Here is a 17,727-nt window from a genome sequence, read left to right as displayed (position 1 = left end):
AGTGCACTGGCGCGATCTCAGCTCACTGCAAGCTTCGCCTCCCGGGATCACGCCATTCTCCTGCCTCAGCCTCCCGAGTAACTGGGACTACAGGCGCCCCCCACCTCGCCCGGCTAGTTTTTTGTGTTTTTTAGTGGGGACGGGGTTTCACCGTATTAGCCAGGATGGTCTTGATCTCCTGACCCCGTGATCTGCCGACCTTGGCCTCCCAAAGTGCTAGGAATACAGGCGGGAGCCACTGTGCCTGGCATGGCCTAAATATTTTCACTGGGAGCTGTACTTGGTACTTGGTTTGAACCTTTAAAGGGGTGGATTCTATAGCTTTTGCAGATTGTTGGTCACCCAGTTCTTGTGTTGCCTGCTGCCTTTTCTCTATTTCTTGGTTACCAGAGACCATGCAGGACTGGGAAAGTAGTTGTGTCATGGGCCCGAATGATAGGACTAATGCTACCAGATTCTGGGAATCTTTAAAGGGTGATATGAGGTCCACCATTCTGTCTTTAGTAGGTAATTCTTGCCTCCCCTGCATATAAGCCAGTCAGATGGTATGGAAATGAGGAGGGGAACTAACATTTATTGAATGCAATTTTTTTGGAAACTATGCAATCCTTTTATGCAAATTTTATTATGAGGCATTATCTTTGATTTTGTGGATAAAAACTGAGGCTCAGAGGTTAAGAAATTTACTCAACTTAAATGACTGAAACAGGACTGTTTTTTTTTGTTTGTTTGGTTTTTTTTTTTTTGAAATGGAGTCTGTGGTCGCCCAGGCTGGAGTGCAGTGGCATGTCTCAACTCACTGCAACCTTCTCCTTCTGGGTTCAAGCGATTCTCCTGCCTCAGCCTCCTGAGTTAGCTGGGACTACAGGTGTGTGCCACCCTGCCTGGCTAATTTTCACATTTTTAGTAGAGACGGGGTTTCACCATGTTGACCAGGCTGGTCTTGAACTCCTGACCTCAAGTGATCTACCTGCCTCAGCCTCCCAAAGTGCTGGGATTACAGGCATACGCCACCACGCCCTGCCTGAAGCAAGACATTTTGATATGGCTGTTTGATTAAATCTGGTCAAAATACTAAAACATCATTTAGTCCTTTAAAAATTTAATTGAAAAGTTAAAAACTTACAGTTTAGGCTTTAGCACAATGTCTCTTTGGTGACTTCCTTACCTGTTCCACAAATCTCTCTCATTACCTTCTCCACCTTGTTCACTATGCTTTAACCTCACTGACCTTTCTACAAACAAATCTCAACCTCTTCCCACTTTAAGACCGTCGAAGTACAATGGTTTGATGGTACAATGGTTTGATTTGGGATTTTTCGACTTAATGATGGTGCAAAAGTGATGGCTATTCAGTGGAAACTGCACTTTAAATATCCATATAAGTATTCTGTTTTTCACTTTTAGTGCAGTATTCAATAAATTACACGAGTTATTCAGCACTTTATAATAAAGTAGGCTTTGTGTTAGATGATTTTGCCCAACTCTAGGCTACTGTGTTATGAGCATGTTTAAGGTAGGCTAGGCTAAGCTATGATGTTTGGTAGGCTAAGTATATTAAATATACTATTGACTTATATCTTCAACTTAGGATAGGTTTACTGGAATGTAACTCCATTGTAAATTGAGGAACATCTGTGGTTGTTTCCTCTTTTTGAGCTACTCTTCTGCTATAGCTTGCTTTTTTCTCTTAATTTCAGCTCTTAGCCTAAATGTCGCTGTTGCATCAGAAAAGCTTTATCTACTAGTCGCCCAGCACTCTCTTATCATATTAGCCTATTTTAATTCTGTAGCGAACCTTATAATTTTCTTTTTTTTTTTTTTTAATTAGACGGAGTTTTGCTCTTGTTGCCCAGGCTGGAGTGCAACGGTGCTATCTTGGCTCACTGCAACCTCCGCTTCCCAGGTTCAAGCGATTCTCCTGCCTCAGCTTCCCAAGTAGCTGGGATTACAGGTGTGGGCCAACACACTCGGCTAATTTTGTATTTTTATTAGAGACGGGGTTTCGCCATGTTGGTCAGGCTGGTCTCGAACTCCTGACCTCAGGTGATCCACCTGCCTCGGCCTCGCAAAGTGCTGGGATTACAGGTGTAAGCCACCACGCCCAGCAAACCTTATAATTTTCTTGTTGACTTCATTTTTATTGTTTTATTGCTTGATTCCTCTCACATTCAGATACCTTGTCTTTCTACTTCTGTGTCCTTGTGCCTGACACATATTTTTTGAATCAATACGTTGAGAAAAAAAAACTGGTACAACCTTTAACTTACAGCCTCCATATGTACAAATTGGTCTCTGTCTGAACCTATGCTCACTTTTTCTTTTTCCTATTCTAGGAGGTGTCTTCTTGTTGTAAAATATATTTTTTAAATTTTTTTTTTTTGAGACAGTCTCATTCTGTCTCCCAGGCTGGAATATGGTGGTGTGATCTTGACTGACTGCAACCTCCACCTCAAGCGGTCCTCCCACTTCAGCCTCCTGAGTAACTGGGACTACAGGCGCCCATCACCACGCCTACCTAATTTTTTTGTATGTTTTTGTGGAGATGGGGTTTCACAATGTTGCCCAGGCTGAATTTTCATTGTTTAGAAATAGACACAAAGCATTTTGGGAGGCCAAGCCGGGCGGATCACCTGAGTTCAGGAGTTTGACACCAGCCTGGCCAACATGGCGAAACCCTGTCTCTACTAAAAATACAAAAATTAGTCAGGCATGGTGGCGCACGCCTGTAATCCCAGCCACTTGGGAGGCTGAGCCAGGAGAATCACTTGAACCTGAGAAGTGGAGGTTGTGGTGAGCTGAGATCATGCCATTGCACTCCAGCCTGGGCGACAAGAGCAAAACTCCATCTCAAAAAAAAAAAGAAATAGGGACAAGGTCTTGCCGTGTGGCCCAGGCTGGAGTGCAGTGGCTGTTCACAGGCATGATTATAGCACACTGCAGCCTCAGACTCTTGGACTCACTCAAGCAATCCTTCTGCTTCAGCCTCTGGAGTAGCTGAGACTTACACCCATACCACCACCACTCCTAGCTAATTCCTTCTCTCTCTCTCTCTCTTTTTTTTTTTTTTGAGATGTGGTTTCACTCTTGTCCCCCAGGCTGTAGTGCAGTGGCGTGGTCTTGGCTCACTGCAACCTTTGCCTCTGGGTTCAAGTGATTCTCCTGCCTCAGCCTCCCGAGTAGCTGGGATTACAGGTGCCTGCCAGCATGCCTGGCTAATTTTTTTGTAATTTTTAATAGAGGCAGGGTTTCACCATGTTGACCAGTTGTCACTTACCTCCTTTTCTCTTCTGGATATTTCTTAATATGAACTATGTTTAGTTTTCAGTTTTTGCTGGATGTTAATCTGTAGTTACAGTGTCAGTCTCCCCCACCTCTTTCCACAGACTAACATAGGAACCTACAATTTTAATATTTTTATTGTAAAATGTATTGTTTATAAATACCTGACTGACTTTTGGAATGTAGCACTTGTAAACTGGGAACTGTCTGTATTTGTTTTATTAATATGAGTTATTAACTCTGTTGTACTTAGAATATAGTTATCTTGTGAGGTGGAGTCTTTTTTCCCTGGCCATGTTCTTCCCTTTTGACTTAAACACTTGATAGAAGAAGAGCTTTCTAAAATGCTGTGAAAATATTCATGAACCAAATGTTTTTTGTTGATTCGGCTCGTCTTTATGTGCTAGGCTTATATATGGGGCTAACTGGATGTGGTGGCATGAGCCTTTAATCCCAGCTATTCGGGCAGCTTAGGCAGGAGGGTTGCTTGAATCCAGGAGTTCGAGGTTGCAGTGAGCTATGATTGAACCACTGTACTCTAGCCTGAGTGACAGACTGAGTCTCTCAAAAAAAAACACAAAAAAACAAACAAAAAAAAAAACTTAAGAAAACAAGAGTTCAAGAAATGTTGTATTGAGAATGACGTATCTTAGTTTTACAATTTTCATATTATTTCAAGAGTTCCTTTTTTTTTTCTTATGAGATAGAATCTTGCTGTTGCCCAGGCTGGAGTGCAGTGGCATGGTCTTGACTCACTGCAACTTCCACCTCCCAGGTTCAAGTGATTCTCCTGCCTCAGCCTCCCGAGTAGCTGGAATTATAGGCATGTGCCACCATATCCGGCTAATTTTTGAAGAATTCTTGATCATTAGTTATTAAATGGGAATTTATCCTAAGGAAATAATCTGATGTATAGAAGACTGAAATGCCCAAGCATGTTCATCACTGTGTTGCAGTAGTAAAGACTTGAAAACAAATAAATGTTAAAACAAAGTTGGGGGGAGATGGTTAAGATATGTTATTGTCTATCCATAGACTAGAATTATTTAAATATCTCAAAAAAGTTTATAATGAGCTTTTGGTGACACAAGAAAATAGGTATTTTTAAATGTGGAATAAAAATGAGAACGTGTGCTTCCATTAATGTTAGCTTAGGTTGTTTTGAACCAAATATACTGCTAACAGCTAGAAAAGCTAGAAGACATAGAATTATTATCAAGACAGTAAGAAATTATGCCAAACTTGGGAAGTTGAGGAGAGCTGTGAGAAATTTATTTTCATGTAATGTGTAAGGGATCTAGTTTTGTTTTTTTCCATATGGAGAGCAAAGTTTTCAATAGTTTTTCTCTTGTATTCTTGATTTTTAATGTTCACTGCTGATACTGAATTTCCTTATGTGCATGTGTGAGTCTGTTTCTGGACTTTCTGTTCCAATAGTTTGTCTTTTCCAGACACAGAAACGTCCGTGTAAATAGAGAGCACAAACAAGATGTTAGGAAGAAATCCAAATTTATTTGTTTGACAAACACAAAATGGACTAAACTTACCAGTTAGAAAACAATGATTGTTACATTGGATTTTTAAAATCTGTCTTTATGATCTTTAAAAGAAACACTTAAAACATAACTCAGAAAAGTTGAAAGTAAAAGATGGGATGAAGAATTACCAGACAAATTCTGAGAGTCTAACTGTAGGACTGTCAGCTCCAGGCTTTGCTGAGTCCAAGACCTGTCTGTTCCTGTTCCTCAAGCGGTTGTTAAAACTCAAACCCTAGTAATCCCAGCACTTTGGAAGGCCGAGGCAGGCGGATCACCTAAGGTCAGGCATTCAAGACCAGCCTGGCCAACATGGCGAAACCCCATCTCAGCTAAAAATACTAAAATTAGCTGGATGTGATGGCAGGTGTCTGTAATCCCAGCTACTTGGGAGGCTGAAACAGGAGAATCACTTGAACCTTGGAGGCAGCGGCTGCTGCAGTGAGCTGAGATTGTGCCATTGCACTCCAGTCTGGGCAAAAAGAGCAAAACTCCATCTCAAAAACAAAAAACAAACAAAGGTCTGGGCGCAGTGGCTCACGCCTGTAATCCCAGCACTTTGGGAGGCTGAGGCGGGTGGATTACGAGGTCAGGAGTTTGAGACCAGGCTGACCAACATGGAGAAACCCTGTGTCTACCAAAAATACAAAATTAGCCGGGCATGGTGGTACATACCTGTAATCCCAGCTACTGGGGAGGCTGAGGCAGGAGAATCGCTTGAACCCAGGAGGTGGAGGTTGCGGTGAGCCAAGATCACACCATTGTACTCCAGCCTGGGCAACAAGAGCAAAACTCTGTCTCAAAAAACAGATAAAACTCTGTAATCCCCTAGATTACAGAGATTTACCTCCCAGGGCAGTCATGTCCTTTATTTCCGTCCCTGGGAATTTTCTTTAGTCTATTAGAGGGGTCAGGCTGGACATAGTGGCTCATGCCTATAATCCCAGCATTTTGGGAGGCTGAGGCAGTTGGCGTCGTTTGAGCTGAGGAGTTTGGGACTAGCCTGGGCAACATGTCTCTACAATAAAAACAATTAGCTGGGTGTGGTTACGCATGGCTGTAGTCCCAGCTACCCAGGAGGCTGAAGTGGGAGGATCACCTGAGCCTGGGGATTTGAGGCTGCACTGAGCTGTGATTGCTCCACTCCACTCCAACCGTGAGACCCTGTCTCAAATAAATAAATAAATAAAAATATTGTGGGGATTAGCAGTATATTTAAAAGTAATTTGCCATATTTCATCTGGCATGTTTTAGGCATTTATGTGGATGTTTTCCCCTAGTTGTTTGGTCTGTGTGTTATCTGTACCATTAGTCTCTCAAAGGGATTTAAAAACACATTCTTCTGGGGGACCACTAAAAATTTTAAGATGATTGCCTGTGGGCAATGGGGTTATGGATCTGTTTCTTATATTCTCATGTATTTTTCATATTTTGCAAAACAGCACATATATCATCACTTTCTTAAACTTAAAAAAGGGAGCTGTCCTTAAAATTCTCCAAGTAATAGCCCTTCTTTTTCATTTGTTGCAGGTGGTGCGGTTGTGTCAGAACCCAAAGCTGGCGCTAAAGAATAGCCCACCTTATATCTTAGACCTGCTGCCAGATACCTACCAGCATCTCCGTACTATCTTGTCAAGATATGAGGGGAAGATGGAGACACTTGGAGAAAATGAGTATTTTAGGGTATTCATGGAGAATTTGATGAAGAAAACTAAGCAAACCATAAGCCTCTTCAAGGAGGGAAAAGAAAGAATGTATGAGGAGAATTCTCAGCCTAGGTAATGGAGAAATACTACACAAATAATAATGCAGGTCTGTGACTGCCTGAATGGGTAACACATAGAAGTAGTTGAGTTGGTTTTAATTTTATGTTAGTAGGAATGGAAAGTTGACATTTGATTTAAAGATATAGTTTATATAAAAGGTTGCCATGTATGACATTGTAGTATCCCTAACTCTGATTTGCTTACCTCTGAAAAATCATTTACTGATAGTAATGAAAATGAGTTGGAGGCAGTAGGTCCTTTGGAGAACCTGAAGATCATGAAAGTTTGTGAGTAGATGGGAGTTTGGAAGAAAGAAGATTGGGGTTAAGTGGAGTTTGGGAGTAAATAAGAGGCAGATCTTGCCCAAAGCTGTAGCATATTAGGTAAATTTATGTGTGGGATAATAGGGGAAAAAGCCACTAGTTTAACTTCTTAAAACATGAAGCTATGTGAAATGACATTTTCTTTACAGGTAAAAGTAACTTTTCAAATAAAATAGGTAGAGGTGAATGCAGTTAATTCAATAAATATTTGAAGGATCACTATGTATTCTTTTGTATTAATTTTATTATCATGATTATTATTTTTTTGAGACAGAGTCTGGCTCTGTTGCCCAGGCTGGAGTGCAGTGGCACGATTTCGCCTCTAGGTTCAAGTGATTCTCCTGTCTTAGCCTCCTGACTAGCTGGGATTATAGATGTGTACCACCATGCCTGGCTAATTTTTATATTTTTAGTAGAGATGGGGTTTCACCATGTTGGCCAGGCTGGTCTCCAACTCCTGACCTCAGGTGATCCGCCCGCCTTGGCCTCACAAAGTGCTGGGATTACAGGTGTGAGCCATCGTGCCTGGCCCTCTTTTGTATTTATTAAATACCAGAAACTATAGGCTATCCTGCATGTTGTTAGCTTGGCTGTCATAAATTACGTACTGGGAGAGAAATAAGTTAACTGTATGTGTGAATGTAATTGTGTTTGATTTTGTTCAATTGGAACTAAATATTAACTCATCTAGAATGAGTAATAAAATAATTCCACTAGAATTTTTTAGTGAGTAAGTTACTATCGAGGAGTGACTTGAATTAGAAGGAACAGTATTTCTGAAGACATCTGGTTACGATGCATGACTCTAGCAGTAACATACTAAATGGTGTCCTTGTTGTCTACTTTCCTTTGGGCCTGTTGGCCTAGATTCTGGCAACCCTAGCTCTCAGTTAAAATTTTATGCACATGATTATCCATATTACTATTATTGCAAACAAATTACTCAGGTGTAGTCTGAATAATGGACTCTAAATGTCCATCTTTTCTTTCTTTTTTTTCGTTTGTTTGTTTGAGTTGTGCTCTTGTCACCCAAGCTGGAGTGCAGTGGCGCGATCTTGGCTCAGTGCAACCTCCACCTCTTAGGTTCAAGCGATTCTCCTGTCTCAGCCTCCCGAGTAGCTGGGATTACAAGCATGCACCACTGTGCCTGGCTAATGTTTGTATTTTTAGTAGAGACGGAGTTTTGCCATGTTGGCCAAGCTGGTCTTGAACTCCTGACCTCAGGGGATCTGCCTGCCTCAGCCTCCCTAAGTGTTGGGATTGCAGGTGAGAGCCACTTCTGCTGGCCTGTCCATCTTTTCTTTTTTTTTTTTTTTTTTTTGTGAGACGGAGTCTCACTGTGTCGCCCAGGCTGGAGTGCAGTGGTGCGATCTCGGCTCACTGCAAGCTCCGCCTCCCGGGTTCACGCCATTCTCCCGCCTCAGCCTCCGAGTAGCTGGGACTACAGGCGCCCGCCACCACGCCCGGCTAGTTTTTTGTATTTTTAGTAGAGACGGGGTTTCACCATGTTAGCCAGGATGGTTTCGATCTCCTGACCTCGTGATCCACCCGCCTCGGCCTCCCAAAGTGCTGGGATTACAGGCTTGAGCCACCGCGCCCGGCCCCATCTTTTCTTAAAAAGATTCTGATGAGTGAATTCAATCCATAAGAACCTTTGTTCTAGTTTATCTGGAAGTGAACTTTATTCCTTTTAAATATTCAAATTTCGTAACTTGTTAAAACCGCGACTGTATGGACCTTTTAGCTAGCTAGTCATTTTGTATTGCTGAGTTTCTAAAAAATAATTTTAATTCATTAGGTACCAAAACTTAAAAATTTTATTTACCATGTACTGTGAACTAGGTTCTGGTTCTAGGAGGTGAAAAGGAAAGTTAAGCATTCAAATTTGAGGTGATATGACAAATGCATTAATAGAGATATGTACAAAATGCTATTGGGAGACAGGCACAGTGACATGCATCTGTAGTTCTAGCTACTCAGAAGACTGAGGTGGGAGGATTCCTTCAGCACAGGACATTGAGACCAGCCTGGGTGACACAGCGAGACCTCTTCTTAAAGTAAATGAAACATTTTTAAAAAGTGCTGTGTGAATACAGTTTTGTCCAGGGGCATCAGAGAAGGTGGCATAAAGGACTTGTAATTTGAATTAGAGTTTGAAGGATAAGTAGGAATTTTCTAGGCAGAGAAGTCAAAGTCTTAACACAGTGGCATGAAAATGGAGGCGCTGGTATGTTTAAAATAAATAAAAGTCTGGTTTGGTTAGAATTGTGGGAGATAGATATGCTGGAAATACAGGTCGAAGTCAGATTGTGAAGGGCTGTTTTTTGACTTCTAGGCTTTCTCCTATAGATGATAATTTTTGACTTCTAGACTTTCTCCTATAGATGATAGGCTGTCATAGAACAGGTTTATTTTAAAGAGCATTTCTTTTTTCTTATTTATTTATTTATTTATTTTTTCGAGACGGAGTCTTGCTCTGTTGCCCAGGCTGGAGTGCAGTGGCACGATCTTGGCTCACTGCAAGCTCCGCCTCCCGGGTTCACGCCATTCTCCTGCCTCAGCCTCCCAAGTAGCTGGGATTACAGGTGCCCGCCACCACGCCCGGCTAATTTTTTGTATTTTTAGTAGAGACGGGATTTCACCGTGTTAGCCAGGATGGTCTCGATCTCCTGACCTCATGATCTGCCCGCCTCGGCCTTCCAAAGTGCTGGGATTACAGGCGTGAGCCACCGCGCCCAACGTCTTTTTTTTTTTTTTATTGAGACGGAGTCTCACTCTGTTGCCTAGGCTGGAGTGCAATGGCGCAATACTGGCTCACTGCAAACTCTGCCTCCTGCATTCAAACAATTCTCTTGCCTCAGACTCCCAAATAGCTGGGATTACAGGTGTGTGCATCACGCTGGGCTAATTTTTTTGTATTTTTAGTAGTGACAGGGTTTCACCATATTGAGGCTAGGTGGTCTCAAACCACCTAGGCTCATAGGCTGGTCTCAAACTCCTGGCCTTAAGTGGTCTGCCCGCCCTGGCCTCTATTTTATATGTATTCTTACAGTAAAGTGTGGTAGAGAAAAGAAAATGTTATTAAAATCATAAGGAAGATAAAACATTTATTATTTAGTAAATGGAAGTGGATCCTCATAAAGGTCTTCATCCTCATTGTCTTCATGTTGAATAGGAAGAAGAGGGGTTGGCTGCTGTCTCGGTACTGAAAATTCCAGTACTGGTGTTTCTGTGGTAGAGGCAGAATAGGTGGAAGAGGAGGAAGGGGAGGCAGGACAGGCAGGCACATTTGGTGTTACTTAAATAGAAAAAATATCTGTGTATAAGTGGACCCACACAGTTAAACCCATGTTGTTAAGGCTCAACTATATCTAATTTGCCCTTACCAAATGACTTCAGTATGTGTTGACAAGTTCTTTTGCCTCTTTTTAAACCTCACTGTCAGTGTGCCTACCTGTATCAATTTCATTCCCCCTAACATGAGGTTTTTAATATTTTATGGACTTTGAACCCAGATTTGTACAAATTATATGTAAAATGAGAGTAAACAGATTGCAGGTGAGGATCAAGGAGTTCATTTTTTCAATCAACTTTCTCAGGTTGAAAGGGTTTTTGTAAATAGGGAAAAATATATAGGCTTTTTTATGATCTTTGTGATCTTTTTGGTTACTTAGAGGTTTTTTTTTCTATTCAATTTTTAAATTGAGATATAATTCACATACCATAAAATTCACCCTTTTAAAGTGTACAATTTTGAGGTTTTTAGTGTATTCACAAAGTCAGGCAACCATCACCCCTCTGTATTTCCAGAACATTTTCATCCCCCACAGGAAACCCCACTCCCATTAGCAGTCACTCTTTTTTCCTCTCTCTGGATCTCCCCCCGCCCTTGGGAATCACTAATACCTGCTTTCTGTCTGTGTGGATTTGCCTGCTCTGGACATTTCGTGTAAGTGGAATCACATTAACGGTGGCCTTTTGTGGTTTTTTTGTGTGTCTTCTTTCCCTTAGAATGCTTTTACAGTTCATCCATATTGTAGCATGTATCAGTACCTCATTCCTTTTTATGGCTAAATGATATTTCTTTTTTTTTTTTTGAGACGGAGTCTCGCTCTGTCGCCCAGGCTGGAGTGCAGTGGCCGGATCTCGGCTTACTGCAAGCTCCGTCTCCTGGGTTCACGCCATTCTCCTGCCTCAACCTCCTGAGTAGCTGGGACTACAGGCGCCCGCCACCTCGCCCGGCTAGTTTTTTTGTATTTTTTTAGTAGAGACGGGGTTTCACCATGTTAGCCAGGATGGTCTCGATCTCCTGACCTCATGATCCGCCCGTCTTAGCCTCCCAAAGTGCTGGGATTACAGGCGTGAGCCACCACGCCCGGCCAATCATATTTCAATGTATGGATATACCATATTTTGTTTATGATATTTGTGTTGTTTCTACTTTTTGGCTATTAATAATGTTGCTATGAATGTTTATGTGCCAGTTTTTGTATGGCTATAGCCATATAAACATATATACATAAATGTTTTCACTTCTTTTGAGTATATATATACACATAGGAGTGGAATTGCTGAATCATATGGTATTCTGTGTTCAACTTTTTGAGTAACCTCCAAACTGTTTCCACAGTACGTGTACCATTTTTCGTTCCCCTAGCGATGTATGTGGGTTCTGATTTTTTGCTAACACTTGCTATTGACTTTTTATTATAGCCATTCTACTTGGGGTAAAGTGGTGTCTTGAGGTTTTGAAATGCATGTGAATACCTTTTCATGTGCCTGTTGGATGTTTGTATATAGTTGTCCCCCTTTATCCTCCGTTTCACCTTCGTTGGATTCAGTTACTTGCAGTGAACCATGGTCTGAAAATACCAAATGAAAAATTCCAGAAATAATTCATAAATTTTGAATTGCATGCCCTTCAGAGTAGTGTGATGAAATCTCACAACGTTCTACTCTGTCCCAGCCGGGATGCAGAGCATCCCTTTGTACAGCATTTCCATGCTGTATACACTAGCACCTGTTAGTCATCTAGTAGCTATCTTAGTTATCAGATTGAGAAAACAATATATACATAGGGTTCAGTACTATCTGTGGTTTCAGGCATCTGCACATCTTGGAATGCAAAGGGGGACTATTGCATCTTTGGAGAAACGTCTATTCAAATCCTTTGCCCATTTTAAAGTTGCATTATTTGTCTTTTCATTGTTGAGTTATAAGATTTTCCTTCATATTCTGGATGCTAGACCAGATACATGATTTGCAAAACTTGACTCCCTTTCTGTGGGTCATCTTTTCACTTTCTAAATAGTATTCCTTGAAGCACAGAAGTTTTAATTACAGTGAAGATCAATATTTATTTGGTTTTTTTACTTTTAAGAAATTATTGCCTAATTCAAGGTCATGAGGCCTGTTTTTTCCTATTTTATAGTTTTGCCTCTTGTATTTAGGTCTTTGATCCATTTTTGAGTTAATTTTTGTATATGGTATGAGGTAGAGATCCAACTTTATTCTCTTGCATGTGGATATCCCTTTGTCTCAGCACCATCTGTTGAAAAGACTGTCCTTTTTCCTTGCATGGACTTGTTACCCTTTTAGGAAGGAAGTAAATTAACCGTAAGTGTAAGGGTTTATTTCTGGACTCTCCATTTCATTAATCTACATATCTATCTTAATGCTGGTGCCACACGATCTTGATCACTGTAGCTTTCTTTTCTTTTTTTTTTTTTGAGACGGAGTCTTGCTCTGTCGCCCAGGCTGGAGTGCAGTGGCCGGATCTCAGCTCACTGCAAGCTCTGCCTCCTGGGTTCACGCCGTTCTCCTGCCTCAGCCTCCCAAGTAGCTGGGACTATAGGCGCCCGCCACCTCGCCCGGCGATTTTTTTTGTATTTTTTAGTAGAGACGGCGTTTCACCGTGTTAGCCAGGATGGTCCTCTCGATCTCCTGACCTCGTGATCCACCTGTCTTGGCCTCCCAAAGTGCTGGGATTACAGGCTTGAGCCACCGTGCCCGGCCGATCACTGTAGCTTTCTACTAAAGCTTTGGAATCAGGAAGTGTGAGTTTTTTTGAGACAGTCTCACTCTGTCATCCAGGCTGGCATGTAGTGAGTGGCACCATCTTGGCTCACTGCAACTTCTGCTTCACAGGTTCAAGCGAGTCTCCTGCCTGAGCCTCCTGAGTAGTGGGGATTACAGGTGCGTACCAACAATCCCAGCTAATTTTTGCATTTTTACTAGAGACAGGGTTTCACCATGTTGGCCGGGCTGGCTTCAAACTCCTGGCCTCATGTGACCTGCCCACTTCAGCCTCCCAAAGTGCTGGGATTGCAGGAGTGAGCCACTGTGCCCGACCCCTAAATACAATGTTTTCTTATCAAAAAGAGCAGCAGGGGCTGGGCATGATGGCTCATGCCTGTAATGCCAGCACTTTGGGAGGCCAAGGTGAGCGGATCACCTGAGGTCAGGAGTTTGAGACCAGCCTGGCCAATGTGGTGAAATCCCGTCTCTACTAAAAATAACAAAAATTAGCCAGGTGTGCTGGCGGGTACCTGTAATTTCAGCTACTCTGGAGGCTGAGGCAGGAGAATCTCTTGAACCCAGGAGGCGGAGGATGCAGTGAGCCGAGATCGAGCCACTGTACTCCAGGCTGGGCGACAGAGTGAGAGTTAATCTCAAATAAACAAGAGCAGCAGGATTTTCGGTAGAATTTTTTTTTTTTTTTTTGAGATGGAGTTTTGCTCTTGTTGTCCAGGCCGGAGTGCAATGGTGCAGTCTCAGCTCACAGCAACCTCCACCTCCTGGGTTCGAGCCATTCTCCTGCCTCAGCCTCTGGAGCAGCTGGGATTATAGGCATGCACCACCATGCCCAGCTAATTTTTTTTTTTTGTATTTTTAGTAGAGACGGTGTTTCTCCGTATTGGTCAGGCAGGTCTTGAACTCCAGACCTCAGGTGATCCGCCCACCTCGACCTCCCAAAGTGCTGGGATTACAGGCATGAGCCACCACACCCAGCCCTTTGGTAGATATTGTATTAGATCCGTTGATCATTTTGGGGATTACTGCCATCTTAATAATACTGTTTTCTACTACATGAATACTGGATATATTTCCACTTATATTTTTATTCATTGTTGTTGTTGTTGTTGTTTTAGACAGAGTCTCACTCTGTTGCCCAGGCTGGAGTACAGTGGCTCAATCTCAGCTCACTGCAACCTCTTATCTCCCAAGCTCAGGTGATCTCCCACCTCAGCCTCCCTAGTAGCTGGGACCACAGGTGTGCACCATCGTGCCCGGCTAGTTTTTGTGTTTTTTTTGTAGACATGCGGTTTCGTCATGTTGCCCATGCTGGTCTCAAACTCCTGGGCTCAAGCAATTTGCGCATCTCTGCATCACAAAATGCTGGGATTACAGGCGTGAGCCACCTTGCCTGGCCTTGCTTATATCTTCTGTAATATCTTCTTTAATTTATTTCAGTAATGTTTTGTAATTTTCAGTGTTCAAGTTTTTTGCCTTCTTAGTTATGTTTATTCCTATTTTGTTCGTTTTGATGCTATTCTAAATGGAATTGTTAATTTTAGGGTTCATATATAGAAACATAGTTGACTTCTGTGTATTGATCTGGTACTCCGCAACTTTGCAGAACTTATTTATTGGCTCTAGTAGCTTTTTAGTAGGTTCCTTAGGCTTTCCTAGATACCAAATCATGTCACATGCAATTAGAGGTAGTTTTACTTCTTCCTTCTCTTTCTGGGTGCATTTTATCTCGTTTTTCTTGCCTACTTATTCTTGGCTATGTTGAGTAGGAATCTCAGGAGTAGCCATCTTTGTCTTTTTGGTATTGAGGAGGAAAATGTTCAGCCTTTCACCATTGAGTATATTAGCTGTGAGATTTAATAAAGGCTTTTTATCAGGTTAAGGAAGTTTCCTTACGTGTCTTGTTTTTCAGTTTTTTTTTTTTTTTGCTTGTTTTTTGTTTTATCATACACAGGTGTTAGAGACCTTTTATGTTTCATTCATGGTTTTTTTTTTTTTTTTGATAGATGAGGTTGTGGACAGCTAAGTGCTAGTTAAATATAGTACCTAGAATCTTGAAAATAAAACTAGTTTGAGTAAGCCAAGGTAGAAACTTGTTGACTCATAAAATTCTAGAAAAAATGAGTATCTTAAATTGCACTAAAGAGGCTGGGCATGGTGGCCTACGCCTGTAATGCCAGCACTTTGGGAGGCTGAGGTGGGCAGATCACTTGAGGTCAGGAGTTGGAGAGCAGCCTGGCCAACATAGTGAAACCCCACATCTACTAAAAAATACAAAAAAAGACATGGTGGAACATACCTGTAATCCCAGCTGCTTGGGAGGCTAAGGCACGAGAACTCGGGAGGTGGAGGTTTGCAGTGAGCTGAGATCACGCCACTGCGCTCCAGCCTGGGTGACAGGGCGAGACTGTTAACCAATGAAAAAAAGAAAAATTGCGCTAAAGGCAAGAATGCAGGTAAGCTTCAGGAACAACTGAAGCCAGGATTGAAATGTTGCCAGGACTCCCTCTGTTCTCTTTGATTCTTCTGGTGTTGCTTCCATACTCAGTGCAGATAGATTAATGTGTAAATTGCAGAAAAGTTTGGTCTCTGTAACATCCAAGTTTTATATCTTAAGAGTTTCTGCTGTAGCAGAAGATCTGATTCTTAGTTCCAGTTTTCACTTTGTCTTGGTATAGAGCATTTGATTGTCCCTGGACCAATCTCTGGAAGGAGAAGTTAAGTACTGGGATTAGTACAGCACAGGCCAGGTGCAGACCTCTAGACTAATTGACTGTGAGTTGGGAGACATGTGTTCCTTCATAGCCATGTGCACGGGGGAGTTTGTTCCTAGTTTTTTGGGTGTTGAGGAGCCAATCTCTTAAATATTCTCTATAAGAATGTACATAATTGGCTGGGCGCAGTGGCTCACACCCGTAATGCCAGCATTTTGGGAGGCCGAGGTGGGTAGATCACCTGAGGTCAGGAGTTCAAGACCAGCCTGGCCAACATGGTGAAACCTAGTCTCTACTAAAAATACAAAAACTAGCCAGGTGTGGTAGCGGGCACCTGTAATCCCGGCTACTCAGGAGTCTGAGGCAGGAGAATCACTTGATCCTGGGAGTTGGAGGTTGCAGAACTGAGATTGTGCCACTGCACTCCAGCCTGGGTGACACAGTGAGACTCCATCTCAAAAAAAAAAAAGTGTACATAATTGTGTCATTATTATATAGTATAGTTGCTTCATGGTTTTATTTTAGAGTTATTAGCTGATTCAAGTTCTCCAAAGATAAATTTGCCCTCATTTTTCTTAGACTTTATAAAAAATGAATTAAGTAAAACCATAAGCCTCTGTTTTGCCTTTGATCTTTCTGGGTTTTGCACCTGTTTTCATTTGTGTACAGGAAGTTACAGTAGAAGCCGAATGGGATTATACAGTGCAGTTAATTTTAAAAACTGACTTGTATTCGTTGTGCAAGTAGTATTAAGCTTTTCTAGTGTAATTCTGCCTTCTTAGAGGTAGGTAAAAGGAAAAAAAAATTAGTATTGAGTATTTTGTCTATGGTAGGCACTGCTCCCTCTCTAGTACGTAATGCCTTCTTTTCATGAAGCTTATAAGCTTATATTATCTCTTTTTCCATTAGTTTCCAAAACATAACCTTCATATTATCATTCAGTGGAACAGTATTTAACAAACTAGACAAAAGTGTTTGTGCAGCTATAATCTTTTCCTAGCACCCTGAAAATAGGTTTCAATAAGTGTGCGAAATTCTTCTGGTAGGTAATGGCAGCTTAGATCTTTGTGTTCAGGATTTTGGGCTTGGTGGGGAGAGATTTTCGCTTAGGTTAAAAATGTCCTTGCATTTAGGAAAGGGACAACAACATGGGTCCTGAAAGAGATTTTCAGTCCATGAGAGAGACAATGATGGCTTGGACTGAAGTGGTGGGTGAAGATGGAAAGAAGTGGGCAGAATTTGATGTATTTTAAAGCTAACATACCAGGACTTGCTAAAGGATTGGATAGATTTCTAGTTTGAGCAACTGAATAGATAGTGCAATGGGAAGCCACTGAACTTTTAAACTGGTGAAGGATGTGATCCTCTTGTCTTTTACAGTGATAGCATTGGCTGCTCTCTGGAAAACAGGTAAGGTCTTGTGGCAATGATGGAAATAGATGGATAGGTTACTAGGTTATTACTCTATGCCAGGTTAGATTAGACTAGGGATGAGGAATTTAAAATGAAGAGAAGTGGGCAAATAAATAGATTGGGGCTAGGCATGGTGTAATTCCTGTAATCCCAGTGATTTGGGAGACTAAGAAAGGAGGATCACTTGAGGCCGAGAGTTTAAGACCAGCCTGAAGCTGGGCTCGGTGGCTCATGATTGTAATCCCAGCACTTTGGGAGGCCAACGCAGTGGATCACCTGATATCAGGAGTTCGAGACCAGCCTGAACATGATGAAACGCCCTCTCTACAAAATCAGCCGGGTGTGGTGGCGGGTACCTGTAGTCCCAGCTATTCAGGAGGCTGAGTCGCTTGAACCCAGGAGGCGGAGGTTGCAGTGAGCCAAGATTGCGCCACTGCACTCCAGCCTGGGTGACAGAGTGAGATCTCCATCTCAAAAAAAAAAAAAAAAAGAAAAAAAGAAAAAGACCAGTGTGGCAACATATAGAGAGACCCTGTCTCTGCAAAAAATTTAAAGAAAAATTAGCTCGGTGTGGTGGCGCGCATGCTTGAAGTCCCAGCTACTCAGGAGGCAGCTGAGGTGGGGAGGATCGTTTGAGCCACTGCACTATAGCCTTGGTGAC

The 17,727-nt window shown here is 42.0% G+C and overlaps 1 protein-coding gene across 3 annotated transcripts in view; it reads left to right on the top strand.

Annotated features, from left to right (window-relative positions):
• CBL (Cbl proto-oncogene) overlaps positions 1 to 17,727 on the top strand; it is a 106,774-nt gene that overhangs the window by 21,664 nt on the left and 67,383 nt on the right. Inside the window, exon 2 of one of the 3 annotated variants that reach the window (XM_003910827.5) lies at positions 6,348 to 6,595. The exons of 1 other annotated variant lie outside the window; for it this stretch is intronic. In XM_003910827.5, the coding sequence (XP_003910876.1) occupies positions 6,348 to 6,595 (248 nt within the window). Of the gene's footprint in view, positions 1 to 6,347; positions 6,630 to 17,727 lie in introns of those variants that run through there. One more of the 3 variants, XM_021926628.2, reaches the window with a different exon arrangement.

The sequence above is a fragment of the Papio anubis genome, chromosome 12 (genome assembly GCF_008728515.1).
Source record: "Papio anubis isolate 15944 chromosome 12, Panubis1.0, whole genome shotgun sequence".
In the NCBI taxonomy this organism is placed as follows: domain Eukaryota; kingdom Metazoa; phylum Chordata; class Mammalia; order Primates; family Cercopithecidae; genus Papio; species Papio anubis.
This window is presented reverse-complemented; position numbering and strand designations above follow the sequence as displayed.